This window comes from Rhipicephalus microplus, chromosome 9, assembly GCF_043290135.1.
Source record: "Rhipicephalus microplus isolate Deutch F79 chromosome 9, USDA_Rmic, whole genome shotgun sequence".
Classification (NCBI taxonomy): Eukaryota; Metazoa; Arthropoda; class Arachnida; order Ixodida; family Ixodidae; genus Rhipicephalus; species Rhipicephalus microplus.
Genome location: NC_134708.1, coordinates 4,771,658 through 4,794,738, shown reverse-complemented (window position 1 = coordinate 4,794,738; position 23,081 = coordinate 4,771,658). Strand labels below are relative to the sequence as shown.

Here is a 23,081-nt window from a genome sequence, read left to right as displayed (position 1 = left end):
TCGGAAGAATGTCACTTTATATCGCGCACATTTTTCGCTGGTCGATGACGAGCGAAGCGTACTAATAATAGAATCGTGTCACTATACCAAGGCTGCCCGAGAAACTCCGAAAATACGTTAAACTAGGGCAATTATAGTTCACCATCGGCAACACGTTGAGCAGATCAGTTTTACCGACATATTCTCGTGGCGTGGTCCTTCAGAGCAACATTGTTTGTGGGTCACAATGAGTTCGTTAAAGGTGAACGGCAGCTTTATACACAAGGACGTGGTGAAGCCTGCTGAATAACATTCCGTCGAAGGTACACTTTATTGCGAGTGCAGCCGTGACACAGGTATACGGAACGATGTATGCTGAAGGTGTTTTTAAAGAACGCTTGCTCCTGAATTGCGCATATAAAGCTTTTCCGTGGGGATCACTAATAATTTGCGTGAAGTAAAACAATTAGTTAGAGTATGTTCTCAATCTAACCGCATGCGGGAGCATACACACGTGAGTAGCACGTCCCACTTGAAGGTACACTAAAGAGAAAAAAAACATATTTTCTTTTTCTCGTATTGGTAAGTTACTCTTTCACGATACCAAAAGTGCCACGCTCGCTGCGAGGAGACAAGGAAAAGCTCAGAAAGAAAACCCAGGTGGTGCACGTAAACCATGCTGAAGTCCCCACACCAATTGTCGTGACGTCACGGGCTCTAGCGGCATCCAGAGGTTTAATACACCGGGTTTAAGGAACTTCTCCTCAAGCTAGATCGACCAAAATACGAAAAAGCACTTTGAAATCCGTGATGTCAACATCGAAGGTTGCAGCCGGAAATTTTAAAGTGAACCTTCCTGTATTGTTTATCAGTCTAAACTAACTTATTCTTTCTCTTTAGCGTCGCTTTAACTGTGATCTATAGAGAGATGTTGAAACGTTGAAATAGTTCTGTTGTTCTAACACTGTAGAGAAGCTTCAACGAACAGGCATTCATTTCATTAATATCTGGTGTCGTTCTGCGAGTTCGAACCTTCGTATGATTACGAGCATGCCCTGTCGGATGATACGGAAATTTTGACCACCTATATGCATATATGTGTAACTACGCGGACTTGGAAGATATCGCCTTTATTTTAAACAGGCACGACTGAAGCCGCTAACACACACAAAAAAATAATCAATAACCTGGCAATGTGCTCTAGAGACACGAAGTATTCACCATGCGGCTTTCGGAACATCCGATGAGAACCAAAATTAGGCAGAGTGAATTATTTTACTGCAATATTAAAACAAACAGCAGACACTGAATCGTATTGTTTGGAGTGTATTAATAACTGCACTGATAGTCAGACAGTAAAGAGTCATTCTTTTTACAATAATGACTGCCGAGAACCGCTCTGATGTTGCACATATTCCAAGAACTGTGCCACACTTTCGCGCTTACAAAGCCGCTGATCATTTGAAGGCCGCTGTGAGAAGCACGCAATCGCCTATTTTTCCTTTTTGCATCCGCTACTAAGTCTGTTTCGTTTAGGATTCGACTTAATGGTGAAATATGGAGGGTGGAGCCAACGTTGGGTGGAGCAGTGGGGAAGCTTGTCTTTTCTAATATAAACCTGCGCATGCTTATGGCGGCACTGCAAGCCTTGAGTATAAGGTCCCTACAGACTTTCATACAATCTGTAATATAATATATAGTAGCGCACAGACACGGCGCTTGCTGCTAAAACAACTATCTATTTAGGGCGAACCCGTCAATTCGTGGCACACAGCTTTTCGCAAGCGTTGTCGCATGCGCTGCCAAGTACGACCCTCGTCGACTTCTTGCGAGTACCCGCCGTCCCGCTCAATCTGCGAGCCGCTCCTCTTAGGCGCGTCGTGCGGCGACACTCGCGTAGTATTGCGCGCTATACAAGTCAGCTGGTGTGCACGAAGCGGCGTGCGTCTTCAGAGGGGGTGTCAACTTGCGGCGCAACACACACACACACACACACACACACACACATATATATATATATATATATATATATATATATATATATATATATATATATATATATATATATATATATATATATATATATATATATATATATATATAGTCTAACCTTACATCACTTGAATAAAGATTCCAGCTATCCGGCCGAAATATTGCATTCGTAATGTTGCTTGAGAATATGTGTTACATCTGGCAGGATAAGAACTACAGGCTGTGCATGCTATGGGGGGAAAAAGAAGCCGGCTTACTTGGTCGGAGTCGACACCGAGAAGAGCTGGAGCACGACTGGCAGCAGACGGGCAGGGGACCGGTCCGGCAAGCTTCCCTCTGCTCACTTCGGGTGGCGGCGAAAAAAAGCGCCCGAAAGAAACGAGGGCTGCGATTATGCGGTGCTTACTTCCTCATCAAAGGCGGGGCCACCAAATCGCATGGCCAGACGGCGTCGCCGAACAAGGACACGTGCACAGTTCGAACTGCAGCGCCGTCGAGGTGAAAGTTCTGGCGCGTCTTTCGCATATACAGTACGATATGTTACTGCTGCTCAAACAAGGCCGGGGGAGTTATACGAGACATCCCTCAACTCCGGTTCACGGGTTCAACCACCCCAGGGGCTGACCACACGTTTGCGTTGCAGCGCCTCAGCGCCCTATCAAGAGAGGGCGAGCAAAGCTGCGCGCCGTCAAGAGGGGAGGACGCGTCGCCATGTCTACAAGAACATGTCGGTGGCGGCGCAACCTTTTCAACTTGAAGATGTAACAGGAAGAAGGACAGATGAGCGCTTGGTAGTAGGCGCTAGTTTGTCTTTCTTTCTTTTCCGTCTCCATGCTTCGAACTTTGCGCCCCCAGTGACATGTTCAGCAAACTTACGCACCAACTCGCCTGCAGGAAGAAGTTCTTCTAGAGTACACGCCTGTGGTCCGGCCCTTACAGTACGTGTGCTTGTGAGTGCCCATGCATGCAAAGTATATGTTTCGGAGGTAAGGTTGAACCCCCGCTAGATACGCTGGTGTCCGGCGACATCCCTGAATTGTTATGTTACAATGCTGCTGCGGCTCTACACCACTCCGCACGTGCGTGAACCCAATATCGGTGGGTGTTCTTAAGATTTCGTAACTCAGACACACTGAACAAAAACGACACAGCCTGCTACAATGGCTGACCGACGGAAAGAATGAGCCTCCAAGCAAAGCCAAAATCGCTTGAGGTAGGACATTGGAGTGAAGGCATGATTGAAACGCCAATCCACCGACTGTAGGGTCGCGAACAAAGCAAAGAGAGGGCACTAAAGCATCTGTCTTTTCTCGGATAATCACAAAGAATATATCCGCGGCAAAGTGTGTCGCGGGGCAAAGTAAGCTTCTTGATAATCTGGAGCACTGCTGCACACAATGGTCGGCAGCTGGCCAACGTTACTCGTTTATAACGTTGGCCTTAGGCCCCCTGATTTTTTTCACGCGATTTTTTTTCCGGCGCGACAGAAAGATTACCCTTCGTAGTGTTTGCAGCTGCTGTAGTTATTCCCAAAATAATAACGTGGCTATTGCTACGTTGATTTTAAAAGCATTATTTTTCGATTGGAAAAGTTCTCAACACGGATGTGCCCTTTTGTCCAGGAATGCTGAGAATTGATAGCGATGCCGGTAGCCATACTAGTGACTTGTGCATGCTGTCGTTGTTCTGCTTCCCCAGGAGTTGCTTAACCACGTTTATTCTTTACAACTATTTTTGACATAACAAGCCGTTACAATGAGACGATACGGCTTTATACAGCTTCCCTGTATTTGTAACGGGTTGCGTTACAAATACGTTACTCGTTACTCTCTCAGCACAAGTCAAGACAAGTGACCGAAAACGTCCCTGCGCATATGCACGGCCGTGCCAAATAGCCATAACTCTATGCAAATATCAGCATGCAAGATTTCTGTGACAAAACATAGAAAAAAATCACGTCGCTCAAATCTTGGTGGCCTGGAACCAGCGTGCACGGTTTCATGAGCACGCAGAAATCTTGTTCAAGACGTGGTGACGAGCATGAGATCATTACGTCATGCGAAGGCAGCGTCACTTCAATGCGTACTACTAGATCAGGCCTATGTGTGCATTTTTGTGGAGTAATATCATCATCATCATCATCAGCCTGTCTACGTCCACTGCAGGACAAAGGCCTCTCCCATGTTCCGCCAGTTAACCCGGTCCTGTGCTTGCTGCTGCCAATTTATACCCGCAAACTTCTTAATCTCATCTGCCCACTTAACCTTCTGTCTCCCTCTAACCAGCTTGCCTTCTCTGGGAATCCAGTTATACCCCTGTCACACGGCCACCACCAAACTCCGTTGAACACCTTCAACGTAAATCTCCCCTAGGGGGTTCGACGGAGAAGGAGTTGTGGCAGTGTCACACGGGAATGATAAGGTTGTAACAGTTGCCGCGAGGGGGCTCAGCTGGCGCTGTTTGATTTTCGGATAAGTATTCTAATTTGATCCCTATTGATTTTTTTGTGAATCCTCGTTATGCGGTTTTTACAAAAAAGCACTATTAAATAGGTATGCGACTAACAAACCATTAAAAATAATTTAAAATAAAAACGCATTTGCTAAATGTAGCAATGCTGCTAGTGACGCTGGCCACATTGTGCTCTTAGTTGTTTTGTTGCCTGTGTACATGCCCGGTACGAAAGTTCTTATGCTTCCTTGCCTCGTGAGCGCACAATTTGTGTTCTTCAGCCATGAGTGACACAGCGGACGACGTGAGGAAGTGGTGCGATATTGCGCTGGTAATGACGTTGATCGGCTGGCGCCGGCCGGCCCGACTCGCGAGGCACGGTGTGTAGGGCATCGGTGTTGAGAGTAAGTGAACTCTGGCGGGTGTAAATATTCTAAACAAACACGCGTTGTGAATGAGTACTGCGACAAAAAAACGTTTAATATTGCTAAAATGTATTATTATTTCACTGCGGCCACTTAGTGCTCGAAATTTTTCTCTGACCTCTAGACTGCTGAGGACGAGAGTACCTCGTTTCGCTGCGAAGGGAGATCGTTGAACGTCCTTTGCGAAATGCTCCGTTCACCTTCGTTTGCGTAAGGGTGGCCGTGTGACACCGACCGCATCTTCGTTGTCGTAAAGACGAGGGAGTTGAACGGTCTTCACGGGTGCCCGTGTGACAGGGGTATTAGTTACCCTTAACGACCAGTGGTTATCGTGCCTACGCGCTACATGTACGGCCCATGTCCGTTTCTTCTTCTTGGTGTGGGCACGTCGGCTGGCATCGGAACGGCGTCATGTCAAACCCATTCCTGTTCTTTGTACAGGTATTCCTGCCTGTGGTGTCTACGGCGGCCAGCGCATCGACTACGCAGACGAAGATAAATGCCATCACGCTCCCGTATCAGCAGCTTACCCATGACCAAGAACCGCACGTGCTGAATCTTTCTACACCGCATGATGGCGCCTCGACTGCATCGACTATGGCTATAAAAGGACGGCTGCAGCAACACCCGCGCAGTGGGCACGTCGGCTGGCATCGGAACGGCGTCATGTCAAACCCATTCCTGTTCTTTGTACAGGTTGGTGTCGATTACTCCTCAGTTAAAACAAGCAATCGTTGTTTTATACAGCTGACGTGCCCAAGCTGTCTACATGCTTTTTTTGTGAATACATGGGATCTTGTACGGTCTTTGCTAATGTTGTGCGGAGACGTAGAGCTCAATCCCGGACCTAGTACCGCGGAACTTCTCAAACAATTACTTGATGGTCAGAAACTTATACAAGAAAGGCTAAACGCCATTGAATCCAAGCTGCAAAAAGTTGACAAAATCGAAAAAACTGTGCAGTGCCTTGAAAAAAGGCTTGTGGATTTAGAAGACCGAAGCAGACGCAACAACCTTGTGGTATTTGGTATTCCGGAAAGCGAGAATGAATCAACCGTTGTCCTAAGCGAGAAGGTCGTTACTGAGCTTTTTAAAGATACTTTGGGAGTAGAAGTACACTCAGTAGAAAGATTACACAGAATGGGGCGTCGCCAACCAAATAAACCTCGCCCTGTGATACTGAAATTGTTCGACCATCGTGAAAAAATAACCGTTCTACAAAACTGTTTTAAGCTAAAAGGAAAGCGCATGTCAGTGTCTGAAGACTTCTCCGCTGCCACTAGGCAAATAAGAAAACAGCTCTGGGATAGCACGGCTGACCTACGCAAATCGGGAAAGAAAGTCAGACTCGTGCACGATAAAATTAGAATTGATGATGAGCTATTTGAATGGGACGACGAACAAATGACTAGAGTATCAGTTTCAAAACGCCGATCTAGGGCAAGGCAAAAAGATGCGTGACCACACAGTCACACAGAAAGTTTTACTTGCCTAAACATTAATGCTCGCAGCATCGTAAATAAAACAACCGATTTGGAAAGCATAGTCATCGCGCACAATCCAGAAATTATAGTAATCACAGAAACATGGCTTAACAGCGACATTGGTGATTACGAAATTACACCCTCGGGTTACTGCATCCTTCGAAACGATAGAGATACGCGTGGTGGCGGAGTTGCGATTATATTCAAGGACTCGCTGGAGTTGTTGAGACTGCCCGACATCATAGGAATCGAATGTGTTGTCGTGAAGGTTATCTTGAAAGAATGTGCATTGATAATTGGCGGTTTCTATAGGCCCCCTAGTTCAGACATATCTTTCTACGAAAGGCTTAATAACTTTTTATTGCCTTATAGAAATCACTCCAGTAATCTAATGCTTGTTGGAGACTTTAACGTTCCCCACGTTGCCTGGGACAATGACTTTCCCTATGCGCTTTCAAATGAGGCTGAACATATTCTTGATCTTGTGTTGTTTCATGATTTAACACAACTTGTTCATGCACCTACTCGAGTCCAAGGTACCAAACAATCAGTCTTGGATCTATTCTTGGTCAACCACAGGGTATTACAGCGAAATCCAACTATCCGAATCTTAGAGGGTATATCGGACCACAAAATTGTATGCCTGGATATGCAATTAAGCTGTATCCACAAGGTGACAAAGCGAGAAACTTTTGTTCCTGTGTTTGCACGTGCAAGTGATGTTGACGTACTTGACGTACTAGACAGCTCTTTCGCACACTTTGTATCCCTCTACGAGTCGGATAAGCACTCGGTTAATCACCTGTGGAACTTTTTCAAAAACCTTGTGACAAAGTGCATTGACGAATTTGTACCACGTAAGCGTAAAATAATACGGAACACTAACCCCTGGATAACCAAAGAGATAGTACGCTTGGGACGAAGACTTAAAAAAGTAAAACAAAAACTGAAACGGCGCAACGAAGCGTCCACAAGCAACTTGGTTTGCGCACTGAGATTGCAGCTTAAAAACTGTATTGCTGACGCTAAAGCTCATTATCAAAACGTGCAACTAAAAAAGTTTATTTCTTCGTCCCCGGCGAAATTTTGGAGGTATCTGTCACCAAATAAAAAATCGGCACCTACTCTTGTCTTAGACGGCAATGCGGTGACTAACAGCTCAGAAACAGCGCGCATACTCAATGAATACTTCTGTTCAGTTTTCACTGATGATAATGGCACGGAACCTGAATTTCTTTTGTTTGGTGATTTGCCACCGATTGACAATATAGAAATAGATGAAGAGGGCGTATTTTCCCTTCTGCTCAAGTTAGATGATAAGAAATCTAGTGGGATCGACAACATACCTAATGCTTTTCTGGTGCGCTACGCAGAATGGTGTTCTAAGTACCTAAACCTAATCTTTCGGAAATCTCTTTCTCGAGCAGAACTTCCTCATGACTGGCGTTACGCCAAAATAACTCCCATACCAAAAAAGGCAAACCAGTACATACCTTCCGCGTACAGACCAATATCGTTGTTATGCGCATGTGTTAAAGTTCTGGAACACATAATATTCAAGCACCTTTCCGCGTTTATCGAAAGCAACAACATAATAGACAGTCGCCAGCATGGCTTCCGACGCGGCTTATCGACGGTTACGCAGCTACTCGAAATGGTACATGACCTTGCCTCTGGTCTGGACAAACAAAGCCAAATTGATATATTATTTCTAGACTTTGAGAAAGCGTTTGACCGCGTGTCACACCGTAAGCTTCTAATCAAATTCAAGGCGATTCTGAAAAATGACTCTTTATTAGCCTGGATCGAAGCATACTTGAGCTGCAGGTACCAGTGCGTCACAGTTGGTGGAACCAACTCGCCATCCGCGCCAGTTCAATCCGGCATACCTCAGGGATCCGTCCTGGGGCCTCTTTTCTTTTTGGTTTTTATAAATGACATTGTCCGCGATATACCAGTTAAGATAAGGCTTTTCGCAGATGACTGCGTGCTTTATCAAGAAGTGAATGATCCTAGCGACCAGCTTCTTTTAAACGATTCTTTATCTAAAATTCAAGACTGGTGTACGAAATGGCAAATGAACATAAACCCCAAAAAAACTGTTGCGATGACCATAACCCTCAAAAAAGATCCTTTAAAATTCCGATACAACCTAGGCAATCACTCCTTATCATTCGTTTCGCAATATACGTACCTTGGCCTTGTAATCACATCTGATTTAAGGTGGAACGATCACATAGCTTACATTGAAAAAAAGGCTTTGAGAAAACTAGGTTATTTACGAAGGACGCTAGCTAAAGCAACCCGCGAGACTAAGCTACTCGCATATAAAACGTACGTAATACCATTACTTGAATACGCGTCGCCTGTATGGGACCCCCACACACAAGCTAACATTGATAAACTTGAATCAATACAGCGAAAATCTGTACGGTTCGTGTTTAATGCCTACCGACACGACACATCTCCATCAGCTCTTTTGGAAAGCGCTAAGCTGAAAACTTTGCAATGGAGACGTTACCATGAAAGAATGAAGTTGTTCTACCTCATATATAATGACAAGCTAGCAATTCGGAAAACCAATTACATTAAACCAATTTTGCGCCGCGAAACGCGCTCCTCCCACCCTAAAAGAATTGATGAGCTTCTCTGTCATACTAACATATATAGGTACTCCTTTTTTCCCCGCGCAATCAACGAGTGGAACAAATTGCCACCAGAGGCTCTGGAAAGTGTCGATCTGAAATCATTTCTCCGTGCGTTACCTGCTCCATCTTTCTGATAGCTACACTCCCATTTCCTTTACAGTGCCTTTGTTCTTGTGCCCATTTTAGACAAAATATTTGCCTTACAATTTGCCACGCTTGTAACTAACATGCCCGGATGTACTTTTTGAATTGTTGCTGACTATTCTTGTACTTGAACTTTTTTTTTTTTTTTTTTTTTCCACACAGCAAAACCTGCTGAGCACTACTTTCGTGCAGTTTTCAGTATAGCCTTGTATGGCACGGCAATTGTGGACTGCATTTCCAGTTTCCTTTCTATGTGAATCAACGCGTTCCTTTTTTTTGTACCACTGTATAATCTGTTCAATATTTTTTTGTACTTCCTGCATTTGTGTTCATTGTACCGCCCACCCCTGCCCAAAGTCTGGCATTCAGACTGGCAGTATTCTCCTAAATAAAATAAAATAAATAAATTTCAGCTATGATATCCTTAACCCCCGTTTGTTCCCTAATCCACTCTGCTCTCTTCTTGTCTCTTGAGGTTACACCTACCATTTTTCTTTCCATTGCTCGCTGCGTCGTCCTCAATTTAAGCTGAACCCTCTTTGTAAGTCTCAAGGTTTCTGCTCCGTAGCTAAGTACCGGCAAGATACAGCCCTTATATACCTTTCTCTTGAGGGATAGTGGCAATCTACCTGTCATAATTTGAGAGTGCCTGCCAAATGTGCTCCATCCCATTCTTATTCTTCTAGTTACTTCAATCTCGTGGTTCGGCTCCGCGATTATTACCTGCCCTAAGTAGACATAGTCTTTTACAACTTGAAGTGCACTATTACCTATCTCGAAGCGCTGCTCTTTTCTGAGGTTGTTGTACATTACTTTCGTTTTCTGCAGATTCATTTTAAGACCCAACTTTCTGCTCTCCTTGTCTAACTCCGTAATCATGAGTTGCAATTCGTCCCTTGAGTTACTCAGCAATGCAATGTCATCGGCAAAGCGCAGGTTACTAAGGTACTCTCCATTAACTCTTATCTCTAACTGTTCCCGTTCTAGGCTTCTGAAAACCTCCCGTAAGCACGCGGTAAATAGCATTGGGGAGATTGTGTCCCTCTGCCTTACACCCTTCTTGATTGGTATTCTGTTGCTTTCTTTATGAAGCACTATGGTAGCAGTTGATCCCCTGTAGATTTCTTGCAGGATGTTTATATATACTTCATCGACGCCCTGATTCCGCAGTGTCTGCATGACGGCTGGTATTTCTACTGAATCAAACGCCTTCTCGTAATCTATGAAGGCTACGTATAGTGGTTGGTTATACTCTGAGCATTTCTCTATTACCTGATTGATAGTATGAATGTGGTCGATTGTTGAGTAGCCTGTTCGAAATCCTGCTTGTTCCTTTGGTAGATTGAATTCTAATGTTTTCTTTACTCTGTTAGCAATTACTTTTGTAAATAGCTTGTATACTACAGAGAGCAAGCTAATCGGCCTGTAGTTCTTCAAATCCTTGTCATCTCCTTTCTTATCTATTAAGATGATGTTAGCGTTCTTCCAAGACTCTGGTACTCTTCCCGTCAGGAGACACCTCGTAAACAGGGTGGCTAGTTTTTCTAACACAATCTGTCCGCCATCTTTCAGCAAATCTGATGTTACCTGATCCTCACCAGCAGCTTTACCTCTTTGCATGCTCTCCAAAGCTTTTCTGGCGTCTTCTATTATTACTGGTGGGGTGTCATCTGGGTTACTGCTAGTTCTTGTCGTATTAAAGTCGTGGTTGTCCCGGCTACTGTACAGATCTCTGTAAAACTCCGCCGCTATTTTAACTATCGTATCCATATTGGTAGTTAGTTTGCCTTCTTTGTCCCTTAGTGCATACATCCGATTTTCGCCTATTCCAAGTTTCCTCTTCACTGCTTTGACGCTTCCTCCGTTTTTTCAGAGCGTGTTCAATTCTCTCCATGTTATACCTTCTTACATCTATTAACACCTTACGCCTATTAATCAACTTCGAAAGCTCTGCTAGTTCTATTTTGTTTGTTGTACTTGAGACTTTCATGATTTGACGCTTCTTAATGAGATTCTTCATTTCCTGGGAAAGCTTGCCAGTGTCCTGTCTAACTACGCTGCCTCCAACTTGCACTGCACACTCCGTAATGATACTCGTCAGATTATCATTCATTGTATCTATGCTAAGGTTGGTTTCCTCACTAAGAGCCGAATACCTGTTCTGAAGCGAGACTCTGAATTCCTGTACTTTCCCTCTCAGTGCTAGCTCATTGATTGGCTTTTTGCGTATCAGTTTCTGCCGTTCCTTTCTCAAGTCTAGGCGAATTAGAGACCGTACCATTCATTCTATGGTCACTGCATCGTACCTTGCCAACCACTTCCACATCCTGCACGATGCCTGGGTGTGCACTCATTACAAAGTCTATTTCGTTCTTATTTTCGCCATTAGGGCTCCTCCATGTCCACTTGCGGTTTCCTCGTTTTCGGTAGAAGGTATTCAAAATCCGTAAATTATTGCGTTCTGCGAATTCTACTAGTAGCTCTCCTCTGGCGTTTCTAGTACCGATGCCATAATCTCCTACTGCCTGGTCTCCAGCCTGCTTCTTCCCTACCTTTGCATTAAGGTCTCCCATCAGTATTGTATACTGTGTTTTTACCTTACTCATTGCCGATTCCACATCTTCATAAAAGCTTTCAACTAAAGCGTCATCATGGCTGGATGTAGGCGCGTAAGCCTGTACCACCTTCATCTTGTATCTCTTATTCAGTTTAGTTACGATACCTACCATTCTTTCATTAATGCTATAGTATTCCTCTATGTTGCCAGCTATGTTTCTGTGAATTAGGAACCCCACTCCCAGTTCTCTTCTGTCAGCCAGGCCCCGATAGCAAAGGACGTTCCCATTCTGTAGCACCGTATAGGCCTCATCTGTCCTCCTAACCTCACTGTTATATCCCATTTAACACCCTCTAGCTCCTCGAATAGTACAGCTAGACTTCCCTCACAAGATAAGGTTCTAGCGTTAAACGTTGCCAAGTTCAGGTTCCAATGGCGGCCTGTCCGGATACAGAGATTCTTAGCACTCTCTGCTGCGTTGCATATCTGACCGCCGCCGTGGTCAGTTGCTTCGCAGCTGCTGGGGACTGAGGGCCGTAAGTTATTTGACGTATGCATGTGGGAGGTAGTGGCCAGATACTGCACCAGGGTGGCCAATCCTTCTCTGGTGAGGGAGTGCGTTCCCGGCGGTGGTTACCTGTGAGGCCGCACCCCAGGCCTCGTAATGCAGTTCCATCACCACGCGGATTTTTTTTTTTTATCTGGTTGGAAGCTGCACGGCACCGGGATTTGAACGACGGACATTTTGCATGCGAGGCGGATGCTCTAACCACTAAGCCATCGCTGCCATCTCATCAAAGAAACAATCGATATTTCATTACTTACAAGAAAATTGTTGACTGCATAAACTAGTCTATGGTCACATGGCAGGGCACAACGAATAATTGAAGTTTCGGCCACCATGTGGCGACACAGGGCATTTTTCACGATCTTCAAATAAGAAATAAAAATATAACTCAATATCGCAAAAAAAAAGGGTTGGTCTGAGTCACTATTAGGGATAATCTTTCCATTCGTGCAGTCACCTCATTTCATGTTCTGGGTGTTATTATGGACACTGTCAAATTCCATCATTGAATGATGTTTATTGGCCCAGTGGACTACCTCTCTGATTGGCCTAAAATGCCACCATTACGAAATTTGACAATATGGTGGAATTAGACAGTGTCCAGAATAGCACCCCTGGGGAGTTGTCGGTGCCTTTAAGGCTGACACGACAGTTGTGACCTAAAATGAGATTTTTGCTTGTAACCCATGTTTCATTTCAACTTTGCGTAATGCGTACAAGATTAAACAAGATTTCTAATCCAGTTTTTCAAATTAGTACCAAGTCATCAAATTTTCACTCTTTACCTGCAAAGTCCCCCCCCCCCCCCCCATTTACGGTGCGGCCCTCCACTGCGTCAACTTCATGTACAGTGTACTGTAGCTTCATGCAACTCGGCCCCTCGCCTCAAACAGTTGTCGACCCTTGCTGCAGTACATTAGACAATTGATAGAAGTAACATTTATTATGATCCAGGAGAATACATTTACCTCATTTCAAAGTGGCAAGACTGCGGGCCCCTCCCGCGTTGGGACAGAGAGGCTAGGCCTCACCGCCACATCGTGGGCCTTCTGGACAGCCTGGAGTCGGTCAAACCAGTTGTGGCTCTTGAAAAAGAATGAAATTCTTCCTCCGTCAATCCGTGTGGTGCTGCAAAAAGGGGCACTCCCAGAGCATGTGATTAAAATCACTAAATCACTAACTGCCCCACAGTCGGAACATAAAGGGGAGACCTCCGTGTACCTTCTGAAGGCCGTGAGTGTTGGATATGACTTCGTCTGCAGGAGCAGAAAAGTCACGGCCTAGGGCCTCGTGACATTTTGATGTAGCAAGGGGAAAGCCCTGTGACTCAACTGGTAGTGACTAGTGACCTTGTTCAAAGTAGAACGAATGTCCCTGAAGTGGGGTCGGTTGGCGTTAAAAAAGGCCGGACCAAGCCCGTCACCGGTTCCAACAGGCACACCGGCGTCTCAATGCCCGGTGCGGCCGGCAAGACCTCGCGCCCGGGCGTGGGCCAACTCATTGACGTTAACCAGTTAGCCCACCCCCTTCGGCGCCCTCGTGCACCGGGAACCATGTTGTGACGTGGTGAGTAAGCACCTTACCCTTAAGTGCCCTAGAAAACTCCTCACAGACCGCCCTAGTCAAGAAAGCTCGAAGGGCTGACATCGAGTCCGTATAAATTCCCGCCCTGTCCGACTTTAGGAGCGCCAGCGCAATGACGTGGAAGAAGGCACGAATCACCGCTTGATTAGGTGCAAATTACGCGATAACCAGACGGTATTGGCAGTCGATTCTTAGAGTCAATTTTATCCGGGTGTTAGGCTGTTTTCATGAACTCAATGGCAGAAATTCGCATGTTTTGGCTAAAGAGAGAGCAGTGGGAGGAGAGAAGAGATTCCAAGAGACTTATACATGCACTTTTTACACATACTAAAGAAACCTTTGTCAAAATCAATTCCAAAGCATCGTTCCCCTTCGGCCACTTAATACAGCTCTGAAAGCTAGGGCGAGATGATCCTGCGCGGCAGTCCACACCGATCAAGCCGTCTCGGCCGCGCGCTTTCCGCGCAATAGCAAGATACAGGCGCGCCGTCGCGCTTGCCTCGGTAAACAAAAATGTTTGCACAATGTGAGAACGCTTCAATTTACAGATTACTAAACGATTTTCATAACTCACTTTTTACCAGAGCGCTCCTTCACGTTGTGCGTCCATGGCTCCATGCGCGCGCGCTCAGTCGAAAGTGCACGGCACGGCGATGACCGTACGTTGGCTCGCTAAAACTCCCTGTTGGCATGTGCTCTAGATTGTTTCGCAGCTAATAGAAACACAACCGGAATTGGCGAAGCGAGAAGAGCCACGGCAGAACAGCCTGAATCCCAGTAGTTGTCGTACACTTCGCACAGTTGGTACCGCGTGATGTCGTTTTATACGTCACAGAAGGGCTCCGGCAGATGGCGCCACGGTATGTATTCGGTATGTATGTATGTCCTACATACATACACGGTATGTATGTAGTTCACTACGTATTACGGCTAGGTGGCGTTAGCCGCCGCCCGATCTAACGGGTACAGCCACATTCATCCACCCATCCATCTATCCATCCCTCAATATATACTATTAGTACAGTCAACGCCTCCTCTAGAAAGATGCCTGAGGAATGGCTCGCTCTCCCTGCGGAGTTGGCCTGCCTTCAGTTTTAAACAAGTTCCGCGCGGTAGCGCTCGCGACCGACACTATCATCACGGCGACGGGCGGTACCAGCTAAGCGTTTTTCATCTGGGGCCCATAGGGACGCGTCAGTCGAGAGTTGTTCGTGACCTGCAACTGTGCACCACTGTTTCGGAGGCTATGGAAAGTGTTGCGTTGTTGCACCGTCCGCCACCGGTGACACTAGCGACCGAGAACATTTTCAAAATAAAGGAAAGAAAGAGGTTGGCAGCTTTTTTTTTTTTCTCATGCGGCAGGCATCTTCTTAGAGGAGGCGTTGGTACAGTGTACTAGAAAGGGACAGTGGAATGAACGAACGAGGCGGCGGCGCCGCATCTCGGCTGATTCTACGGCTGACAGTAGCGGCGGTGCTGTTGTCCCATGGTGCTGAAGATCTCAGGAGCGTCGATTGGGAGCGCGGAAGCCTGCTAAAGCTTGTAATGGACCATATGCGAAATTGCTTTGTGCTCTGGCAACACTGTGCATTTTGACCCCGCCGCCATTTTAATGTGGGCGAGCGGTCGACGGCAACGCATTCGCTTGTACGGCCGTACGACTCCTGAACACTTGCTTCATTGCGCTGAGCTACTGCGATGGCCACAGCAAGACGTTTTCCAGTGCCCGAACATGTGATGTGGACAAACTGTTTAGGAATCTTGCCACATCTTGCCACTTGTATGTCATTGCACTTTCGGAAAGCGGTGGAAGGATACCTACAAGATATAAGCAAACGAACATTCAATGCGACGTCATGAGCTAGGTTTCTCTCAGCTGTTTAAATGATTGTTGTTTACAAACACAGGCACTACCACAAATTCATCTCACCGGGAATAGAAGTCACGCTTATATGTGCACTGCAGGAATAATAATGCACTTGTAATGTGACCCCCTCCCCCTCAGTTTTTTCTGTGCACACTCCCGTTTCCTTGCAGCCTTTCCTAGATATGGCCCTTCATAGCAAGCCTTAAGAGGCACTGGTCACTTGTGGACATTCGGGGGAATTTAAATCAGTCATTGTTTATATCTAAGTAGCTTCAAAGGTTTCTAGGAGCTGCGAGTGTAAGGCAGCCAAAATGCTGAATCCCATACAACTAAGTTATGGCTGTCTCCACATCTGTATCTTTTATAATGTAACATGAAACATCTTTCAAGTGAGGTGAGTTGCAACACAAAAAAAAAAAAACAGCTGCAACGTAACTGAGCCAAAGAGACTAAAATGCAGAGAATGAACCCCGTCTTACGAATAAATAGGACTGCCGCGCTCTGAACTCATGCAGAACGTCATTCAGTCAAGCCCTGGCGATACTCATGGTGCCAGTTTTCGAAACCTACGGCAGTGCGCCCCGCTAGTTTTCGATTTTATTTCGTTAGTGAAGGAAAATTAGTGAGAGGTCCCAATGAAAAGGTTGCGTCCGCGCACGTTGGGGGAATTGAAGTTAAGTGCCTGAGCAGATACTTTTCTGGTCCAAAGTGAGTATAGCCCTTATCTTCCAAATGACTGTTTTATTGCTGCGCGGTGACCGTACTTGCGGACACAACGGAGCTGCCTTTCTAGGATGCGTGTACGGCATGTTACTCGGAGTAGCGGAAGCTCTGCACGTCTCTGTGCGATCTCCTTCAAAAATAACATTTCTACGTTGTCGACCTTCATGGTGTAATATTTTCACGAAAAAGCCCATCCTAACAGTTCGGTTCTGTCACACTAGGTACTCCACCAGCAGTGGCGGACTCTCTATTCGACTGCAGGGAATCACCGGGGCTCTTCGATTTACCATCTCAGACTCACCGCGGATAGTCCGCGGGTATTCCGAGACATCCCCGAATTCATAAGAAAATTTGAATGCCGCACAGCTTCTCAGCGAGTTCGAGACGGTAAATCGAAGAGCACCGCTGTCTTCGTGTAGAGGCCCGACGTAGTGAAAACACCTAGCCGCAAAGCTGAAGAACCTATAAAAACACGGCCTGTCCGCGTAACACAGAAAAATGGTTAGTCCTGCATTGCTCTCATGCAGCCCACGCACCGCGGCGATACATGCATCCTATACTGTGCCCATAAAGCTTGTGCACGCGTGCCATACCCTGTTTTGCGTTTAGATGATCGTTGCAAAATCATAATTCATGCCACATACCTTGCTCCCATCGCTGTCTGTGACTCCGCGCTGCTTGCACAGCGGCACACAGCAGTGCACTGGCATTTCGCCAGCAAAAAAATATGACTGCGACAGTCGAAGCGCTGAAACGCGTACGTTCGCATGTGGGTCGCCCGCGCGTAGTGGCCAAGCCTCGCCAGCATCAAAATGGCGGATATGGTACTTGCTGCGTTCACTAGATGGCGCTGTTAACCTGCTGCGCGCCTGGTGCACGAGTGAATATGCAGGCACGCCGAAATTGCGTCAATAAATTCACTTTTTGAAGAGCCTGCTGACCCACAAACAGACACACACACAAAAATGTCAATCGGAATTTGCACGGATCTGCCTAGCTTCTCATTCAAGCAGCGCTTTGAGCTGCGCTACATCATAAATGGCTACTGGCGAACTACAAAGAGAGGAGAAGTATTAAAACTGCGATTAAATCATACGCTCGTTTTGTCGGCGGTCTCTACGATATCCGGAGCACAGTGTTTTTTTTTTTATAAGCCTACGTGCACTCGATTGTTTCACGAGAAACACAAGTATAAGTAACGTTACAGCATTTACATTCATGCCAGTTTTGCAGAATATAATAATTATTGCTTTCTGAAAGGCCTAATGCATATTGAACATATTAGTATCAGGCATTAGTATTGAACATATTAGTATCTGCATATTGAACATATTAGTATTGAACATAGTATCAGGCAACACCATGGCCTAGTGTTTGAACACGTGCCCGACACACACACAACGGGGGTTCAATTCTCCCTTGAATCGGAGTTTTACTATTTCATGAGCATCTTTCTAGATCTTTTGTACACAGACAAGATGACAATTTTTCACTCACAACCAATGAGACTGACAGGACTTTGTCAAATGAACTGTTTAACCCTCTTGCGCTAAAATGTAGTGTATGGCAGTCTAATGCAAGATGGTGCTGTATGAGGCGTAGTGTGCTCTTGTTAGCCTTGTACAGTAGATTCTTGTTAATTCATCGTCGAGGGGCTTTTTAAATTTTGTTTGAATAATCGGAAGCTTACTAATTTTACTTACTAATCAAGCTTACTACCTTACTTACTTAATTACTTACTTACTTAATTAATCTTACTAATTTTACTTACTAGCTTACTAATTGTTTGAATAATCGGAACCTTGCTAATTGGGCAAGGAGACACATTGATTTTTATCTCATTTAAATTTTTTGAGCGTTTTTTAACCCCAACTGCACCCAATGAACAGAAAGCAGAGGTGTAAGGTCCACAAGATTATTAGCCAAACATTATTGATCAGACCTTTTAAAGAAATTGTGAATGGCCAACTGCTTCTTTGCTATATGTGACTTGTCATAACCGGCAATACAAGGAACCGGCATGCAAGGGACGCTCATCGGCGTACCTGCCATACGCTGTCCGCGTTCCACAAGAACGCGGGAAATCTCTTGGCGCGCTGCGAGGAACGCGCATCGGCAGGCCTGCTGTACGCAGTCGGTGTCTAGCGCGTGAACAGACGGCTATAAAAGGAGCGTGTCGGGAGTGCGCTGGGCTCTCTTTCTGGACTTCGCTGGCCCGCTCGTCTCGAGTGCGCTCTGGGCCCTTGTGATGGAAAGGCGCGTCAGTACGCTCTCGTTGCAATGTACTTCTCTTGCAAATATGTAAATTAAACGCATCTTCTACTTGTTCGTGAGACGCGTCGCAAGAGTCGTCCTTCGCCGGATCCTGCGGGTAGCTGCCTCAACCCCTCCCCGGGCATATCAACTGGTGGCAGTGGTGGGATCGGTTCGTGTTCTTTCCTGGTACCGATGCTGGTGAGTGCTCACTTTCCGGAAGTCTGCACGGGATGACCATGGACTTGAACAAATTGAGGAAACCGGATTTAGTGTTGTTGTGCTAGAAGCTGGGGATTGAGGTGGCGACTATACATAGAAAGCCACTTTTAATACAGGTGGTTAAGGATTCTGGCGAGGATGCGGAGGAGCTCGCCGAGTGCTGGGAGCTAATTAAGGAGAGGATGAAAAGGGCACAAGAAGTCGAAGAGCGAAAGCGTCTTATGTGTGAAAGGGAAACCGTCAGACGCAAAGAAGAAGCGGAAAGCCAAGAAAGGGAGCTTGATCGCTTGCGGCTTCAGCTTAAGATTGCAGAGGCAAAAGGCGCTAGTGATCTGGGAACAGAAAATACAGAGATTCAGGCAGGCGCACGAGTGAGCATGAGGGACCTCTTGCAGCCTTACAAAATGAGCGAGGACATAGCGTTGTTCCTTGTAAATTTCGAAAGAACTTGTGTGAGGATGGGGTTTGATCGTGCCACGTGGCCTCAAAAACTACTAATGGTATTGCCCTGCGAAGCAGCGGACACGCTTGCGCATTTGCCAGCAACAGACACGGTTGACTATAACAAAGTGAAGGCTGCCCTCCTAAAGAAATTCTGGCTTTCAGCAGAAGCATTTCGCCGCCGGTTTAGGGACGCACAAAAGAAAACGGACGAGACATTTCAGGAGTTCGCATTCAACATGAAGGCCGATTTGGTGGAGTGACTGGAGGGAGAAGGTGTCTACGAGGATCGGAATAAGCTGGTGGACTTGATCTGCCTTGAGCAATTTTACGGGTGCTTGGATGAGGAAATGCGCCTGTGTATTCAAGATAGACCTGGGGAGAGGAACATGGAACGCGCGGCTGAGCTAGCTGATGAGTACACCGTCCGTCGCCAGTCAAAAAAAGCACGCGTTCGTCCATTCAGCAAACAGCCGCTCAAAGATTGCTCTGTACGTCAAGGCGCCAGCTCTGCAATGAATGCGCCCGAGACCGAAGCAAAGGAAAACTCGGGGAAGGAAAAGAGTTTTGAGATGAAAAAGCCACTTTTGTGTTTCCGGTGCCAAGAGCCAGGACACATAGCGGCTGGCTGTCGGAAACCAAAGGTAGCGTTTTCTTTTACGGGCAGTGGAGACTAAAATATGCAGCTTTTGAGACCATACCTTCGAGACTTAGTCGTAAACGGAAAAGAATGTAAGGTCCTTCGTGACTCCGCAGCGACAATGGACATTGTCCATCCTGAATACGTTGAAGCTAAACACTTCACGGGTGAGTGCGCGTGGATAAAGCTGGTAGTAGAAAAGAACAGCGTTTGCCTGCCTATCGCAAAGGTAACAATTGAGGGTCCATTTGGGGTACTGGAGACTGAGGCAGCAGTATTTCTTAACCTACCGAAGCAGTACCCGTACCTTTTTTCGAACAAGTCTGATATTCTTTTGAAGCAGAGAGGTCTCAGCTTCGGAGAATTCGTAGCACAGTCTATTACCCGTTCCAAGGCACGCGAGCTCGCCGCTGTGTGGACTAATGAAGTCGAACAGCCAGTACCAGCTGATCACTGTGAGCAAGCATCAACTAGTACGCGTGAGGAAGGAAGCATGTCTGGAGCACCTGTGACAGTGGACGATAGCAGTGCTACAGAGGCTTGTATTCAATCATCAACGCAAGTGCCCGCATGCTACACAATGGAACAGGCGTTTCCCCATATTGTGCTACTACCTCCTCAATGTCGACAAGGAAACTTTAGTGCACGAACAAGATCTAGACCCGTCGATGCAAAATCTAAAGAAACTTGTCCAGGAAGGAGTATCTCGTAGGCGAATAGGTTTCCAACGCCGTTCGGGTCTTTTGTATCGTCAATACAAAGATCAGAAAGGGGCCCATTACGACCAGCTGGTTGTCCCTGAGAAGTATCGGAACCAGATTATTCGCCTGTCACATGGCGAGGGATGGGCTTACCACTTGGGAGTGAAGAAAACTAAGGCGAGGTTGTTAAGGGAGTTCTATTGGCGTCGTTGCTTTAAAGATGTCGAGAAGTATGTACAAACATGCGATGCATGTGAAAGAGTAGGAAAACCACATGAAATCCGGAAAGCACCCATGAAGTTGGTGCCGCTAATCACAGAGCCTTTCAGGCGCCTTGTTGTAGATGTAGTAGGGCCGCTCCCCGTGACCAAATCAGGCTACAAGTACCTTTTAACTATGATTTGTCCAGCCACAAAGTTTCCCGAGGCTATTCCACTGAGTGAAGTCAATTCAGTAAATGTGGTGGATGCGCTGCTATCTGTTTTCTCAAGAATAGGTTTTCCAGCAGAGCTCCAAAGCGATCAGAGTAGCGTATTTACCAGCGCTCTGACGACGGCGTTTCTGGAGCGGTGCGGAATTCGCATTGTTCAAAGTTCAGTGCAACACCCGCAGAGTAATAGTGTGGAGGCGTGGCACGCTGTGCTAAAAAGAGTACTCCGCGCGATTTGTTAGGAACAGAAGAAAGATTGGGAGGCTTGTTTACCTGCCACTTCATTCGCCTTGAGATCTGTGCCACATGAGTCTACTGGGTTCTGTCCTGCAGAACTAGTTTATGGCAGGTCTCTAAGGTCACCCCTCCGCATGCTGCGCGAAGCATGGGAAGGCCGCGGAGAAGATCATACCGTAGTTGACTACGTATATTGAAGCTCCTAAACCGTCTTCAGTCATGTAAGGAGTTGGTGGAAGCCAACATGAAAAGCGCACAAGCTAGGGCCAAACTGTACTATGACAAAAATGCCCGCAAGAGAACTTTCACTGTGAAAGACAAGGTGTTATTGTTAAACACTTCCCGAAAGACTAAATTGCAAGTACAGGGGGAAGGTCCCGCAGAAGTGGTAGAAAAGCTATCAGACACGAACTATGTCGTTAAAATGCCACGGCGGCGTAAAGAGGTTAAGATCTACCACTCCAACTTAATGAAGCCTTATAAGGAACGCGAAGCGGTGGTTCAAATGGCGCTGAATGTACCTGAGGAGGTAGGAACCAATTTTCAGTATCCAGAACAGAAACATGAAAATTCGTTCGAAAAGATCTTAGCAGATACTGAGAAGAATGCGCACCTAAGCAACCAAGAAAGGCAGGAGCTCAGTGAATTAGTGCGCGAGTTTGAAGGTTCCTTTAGTGACACGCCAGGGAAGACCACTCTAATAGAACACGACATAGAACTGATTTCTAACGACCCCATTCGGTCAAAACAGTATCGTTGGTCTCCTAGACAGAAAGAAATCTTGGAAAGTGAAATCAAACGCATGTTGGAACTTGGTTTGATTGTCGAAGCGGATAGTAAGTATACCTCACCTATATTTCTCGTAGAAGCTCCAGGAAAAAAGCCTAGACCATGCATTGATTATCGTCAGTTAAATGCAGTAACTCGGAACCAAACCTACCCCATCCCGAACCTAGAGGAGAGAATAGAAATCATAAGCCGTGCAAGGTATATATCGACGCTCGACCTGACCAGAGGCTACTGGCAGGTTCCGCTAACTGAACGGGCAAGCCGCTGTGCCGCGTTTATTTCTCCTCTTGGAACTTTCCGTCCCTTAGTCTTTAGCTTTGGGCTGAAGAATGCACCATTTTGTTTCTCTCGGCTAATGGATCACGTTCTCAAAGACATGCAGGAATACGCATTGCCATACTTGGATGACATTGCGATTTTTTCTGGTAGCTGGGAGGACCACATCTCGCATCTGCGACAAGTGTTAACGCGCTTGAAGATTTCGGGGCTGACCGTAAAGGAAGAGAAATGTCAGTTGGGAAGAGAAGAGGTCAGCTACCTCGGCCACAAGGTTGGTCAAGGTTACCGGCGTCCGCTAGAGGTTAAAATCGCCGCAATAGCTGGTTAAACTGACATTCGATCCTTTCTTGGATTGGTTGGGTACTACCAGCATTACATTGACAACTTTTCAGAGATTGCTAGTCCACTCACAGATAGCTTGAAAAAGAACGAACCTATGAAAGTGCAATGTAGTGAAGAGAAGGAACGCTCATTTGCTGCTCTGAAATCTGCTCTGTCCAGTTGGCCTGTGTTGAGGGCGCCTGATTTTGACCACCCGTTTGTACTGCAGTGCGATGCTAGTGATCGGGGAATGGGAGCTGTGCTCAGTCAAAACGACGCTGAAGGGAACGAACACCCCGTGGTATTTGTCAGTAGAAAACTCTCGATTCGTGAGCAGGCGTACAGA

At 46.2% G+C, this 23,081-nt stretch overlaps 3 protein-coding genes across 5 annotated transcripts in view; 2 read left to right on the top strand and 1 right to left on the bottom strand.

Annotated features, from left to right (window-relative positions):
* LOC119163364 (cytosolic 10-formyltetrahydrofolate dehydrogenase) overlaps positions 1 to 2,460 on the bottom strand; it is a 44,237-nt gene extending 41,777 nt beyond the window's left edge. The window contains exon 1 of the mRNA XM_037415347.2: positions 2,229 to 2,460. The gene's annotated coding sequence lies outside the window, so the exon portion shown is untranslated. The remainder of the gene's footprint in view (positions 1 to 2,228) is intronic.
* shot (dystonin-like protein short stop) overlaps positions 1 to 23,081 on the top strand; it is a 710,700-nt gene that overhangs the window by 431,207 nt on the left and 256,412 nt on the right. The gene's annotated exons all lie outside the window — the stretch shown is intronic.
* LOC142772202 (uncharacterized) lies at positions 5,232 to 9,526 on the top strand. Its single transcript, XM_075874386.1, has 2 exons — positions 5,232 to 5,543; positions 9,286 to 9,526. Exons 1-2 carry the CDS (start codon positions 5,259 to 5,261, stop codon positions 9,325 to 9,327), a joined length of 327 nt encoding a protein of 108 aa, XP_075730501.1. The 5' UTR covers positions 5,232 to 5,258; the 3' UTR covers positions 9,328 to 9,526.

What these genes read in the sequence shown, in the direction of transcription:
- LOC142772202 (XM_075874386.1), top strand. Translation starts at nt 5,259, where the DNA reads ATGTCAAACCCATTCCTGTTCTTTGTACAGGTATTCCTGCCTGTGGTG. An exon ending in CATTCCTGTTCTTTGTACAG is followed by an intron (nt 5,544 to 9,285) that starts GTTGGTGTCGAT and finishes TTTTCCACACAG; the next exon opens with CAAAACCTGCTGAGCACTAC.